This window comes from Meriones unguiculatus, chromosome 18 (genome assembly GCF_030254825.1).
Source record: "Meriones unguiculatus strain TT.TT164.6M chromosome 18, Bangor_MerUng_6.1, whole genome shotgun sequence".
In the NCBI taxonomy this organism is placed as follows: Eukaryota; Metazoa; Chordata; class Mammalia; order Rodentia; family Muridae; genus Meriones; species Meriones unguiculatus.
The window spans coordinates 30133648-30136633 of NC_083365.1; the positions used below are offsets into that span (position 1 = coordinate 30133648).

General features: G+C 39.4%; 1 protein-coding gene across 1 annotated transcript; it reads left to right on the forward strand.

Annotated features, from left to right (window-relative positions):
• The first annotated feature begins 1697 nt into the window (after positions 1 to 1697).
• On the forward strand, positions 1698 to 2639 carry LOC132648986 (olfactory receptor 4K3-like). The gene has a single exon (XM_060371628.1). It carries the CDS (start codon positions 1701 to 1703, stop codon positions 2637 to 2639), a length of 939 nt encoding a protein of 312 aa, XP_060227611.1. The 5' UTR covers positions 1698 to 1700.
• Positions 2640 to 2986: the final 347 nt, after the last annotated feature.

The following is a 2986-nucleotide window of genomic DNA, read 5'->3' on the forward strand; positions in this document are numbered from 1 at the left end:
AAGTCCTCCTCTGTGGCCTAGCAGGACTGCTCCTCCCTTGAGAGGTGGGGAGGTCAAAGAGCCTGCCATTGAGTTCCTGTCAGAAATGGCTGAGACTGAAGTAAATGTGACTTGCAGTGATCAGGTCTGACTTAACTTGCCTTGTGCTTTCAATCCATTTACACTGGTATTTGTAGTAGTATTTGTTAATCAGTTTAGTTGAGCAAACAAAATCTATTATATGTATTTATTAATGAATAACTGTGAACCTATATTTTGTATTTATATCTCATGCCAGTGTGTATGTTATAGCACCTTCTGTATGCTTCCCAACTAAGGTTTTTCCAACATGCTCTTTCGAGCTTTAAGCTAAAATTGTATTTTTCATTAATTAATTAATTAATTAATTACATTAGTTTATATACCGATAAGCACTCCCCCTTCCACCTCTATTCCAAGGGCCTCTTTCTGCCTTCCACTTCCCCAATATCACCCTCCCTTTCTCCTAGGAGAAGAGGAGACATCCCAAGAATATCAACCCTCCTTGGCATATCAAGTTGTGGTAGGAATGGGATTATTCTCTTCTATTGAGGGTAGACAATGTCATCCAGTTAGGGGAAAGGGATCCATGGGCAGACAGCAGAGTCAGAGACAGCCAGGGACCCTGCTGTAAGAGTACCCACATGAGGACTAAGCTGTACATCTTTTATATATGTGTGAGGGGCCTAGGTCAAGCCCATAGACACTCTCTTCTTGGGGTTCAGTCTCTATGAGCCCCTTTGTGCCCAGGCTAGTTGATTTTGTAGGCTTTCTTGTGGTATCCTTGATTTTTCTGGCTCTTTTAATCCTTTTTCTCCCTCTTCCATAAGACTTTCTGAGCTCTGCCAACTCTTCGGCTGTGGTTCTCTGCATCTGTTTTCATCAGCTGCTGGGTGAAGCCACTCAGATGACAGTTATGCCGGTTTCCTGCCTGTAAGTATAGCAAAATATTATTAATACTGTCATGAGTGGGCTCTCTCTCATTGCATGGGACTTAAATTAGGAAAGTCAGTGATTGGGTAAGTGGAAGTTTTTATGGGTGGGTTGGTGTTTCTCTTCCTCTACTGTAAATCCACCTGTCCACAATAGGGGGCCACATCTTGCTCCATAACCTCTGCTTCTAGGAGTCTCAGCTCGGGTCACCACCATAGACTCCCAGGAGCCTCCACCATCCCAGAGAAGACACAGATATTATTCTACTGATGCTCAAAGAAATCATTATACAGTCTGACAAAATGGTAATATCTTATAATACCATTTTTACTGAATTTTGGTGTATTTCCCCTTCAGTTGCCAAATTTAATCCTCATTTTTTTTTCGGGAATTTCATGAACGCTAGTAACAAATTTGGACAGTTTTTCTCAATGAAACAGCATCCATTTTGGGGTTTTTACGTTGCTCTCTTGCTTTACTCACTGCTCTCTTAAAAAGAAATTGCTGATAGAGCATGTGAATAACAGTCACACATGATGCTTCTCTTCATGCACTTGACTCATTAGCTTTCACCTCAGGCAGCACAATGTTACGCATTCTTGGCTTAGATTTATCTTCAATTTATCCAATTCTATTCAGATGAGTTTCAATACGAATGTCTAATTCTACAAAGAATGTTGCCTACAGCATACCTCTAGTTAATAATTTTTCTTTCTTCGCAGGTTACTTCTGAAGACATACTGAGAAAAATGGGTGTAGGCAATCAGTCTGTGGTGTCAGAATTTATACTTTGGGGACTTTCCAACTCATGGAATATTCAGCTCTCACTCTTTGTGATATTTTTAATGATTTATCTTCTCATTGTTTCTGGAAATATTACCATTCTGGTTTTAATCATCTCTGACCCGCATCTGTATTCTCCCATGTACTTCCTGTTGGCCAACCTGTCTTTTGTTGATATGTGGCTTTCTTCAGTCACCACTCCTAAAATGATCACAGACTTTCTCAGGGAAAACAAGACTATTTCCTTTGCAGGCTGCATGTCTCAGGTCTTCTTTGCTCACTGCATCGCTGCAGGAGAGATGGTGTTGTTGGTGGTAATGGCTTATGACCGCTATGTGGCCATCTGCAAGCCACTGCATTACTTTACCATCATGAACCTGAAAAGATGTACTGGGTTGGTGTTGACTTCCTGGACAACTGGATTTGTACATGCCATGAGTCACCTGGTAGTGATTGTGGAGCTGCCATTTTGTGGACCTAAGGAAATAGACAGTTTTTTCTGTGATATGCCATTGGTAATCAAGCTAGCTTGCATAGATTCCGATGATTTGGATGTTCTAATGAATGCTGGCTGTGGGGTTGTGGCTGTAACCTGCTTTATTCCGTTGCTCATATCCTACACTTATATCCTAATCACTGTACGACAGAGCTCTAAAGCTGGGGCTCATAAGGCCCTGTCCACGTGCACTGCCCACATCACAGTGGTGATCATCTTTTTTGCACCTTGCATCTTCATCTATGTGTGGCCTCTCAATATCACCTGGTTGGATAAATTTCTTGCTGTATTTTACTCTGTTTTCACACCTCTCCTCAACCCAGGTATTTATACTCTGAGAAATAAAGAAATGAAAAATGCCATGAAAAGATTTATAAGCAACTACTTTGGTCCCAAAGGAAATTTCTAATATCCAGATATATGTCCAAATTACTGAACATAGTGAAACTGACTGTTTGAAATAGATTTTAAGTCAGAAAATATAGTTGATATTCAAAATTTGTACAAATACCCTAATATAGATATAACTTGATAATTAAAAAAAATATGACATTTACTGACCAACCCTCTTTCTAAAATTTCTTTCTAAATCTAATTTGAATGTTCTTTCCTTGTAGGGATATCATAAAACTGTTCCTCTATGTTTTTAATAGAGTTTACCTTAATGTGTGTTGACCAAACTCATATGTTTATCTTTATAAATAACATCTTAGTAAAATTTACCTGATTATAATTCTGTATATTACCACATGCCCC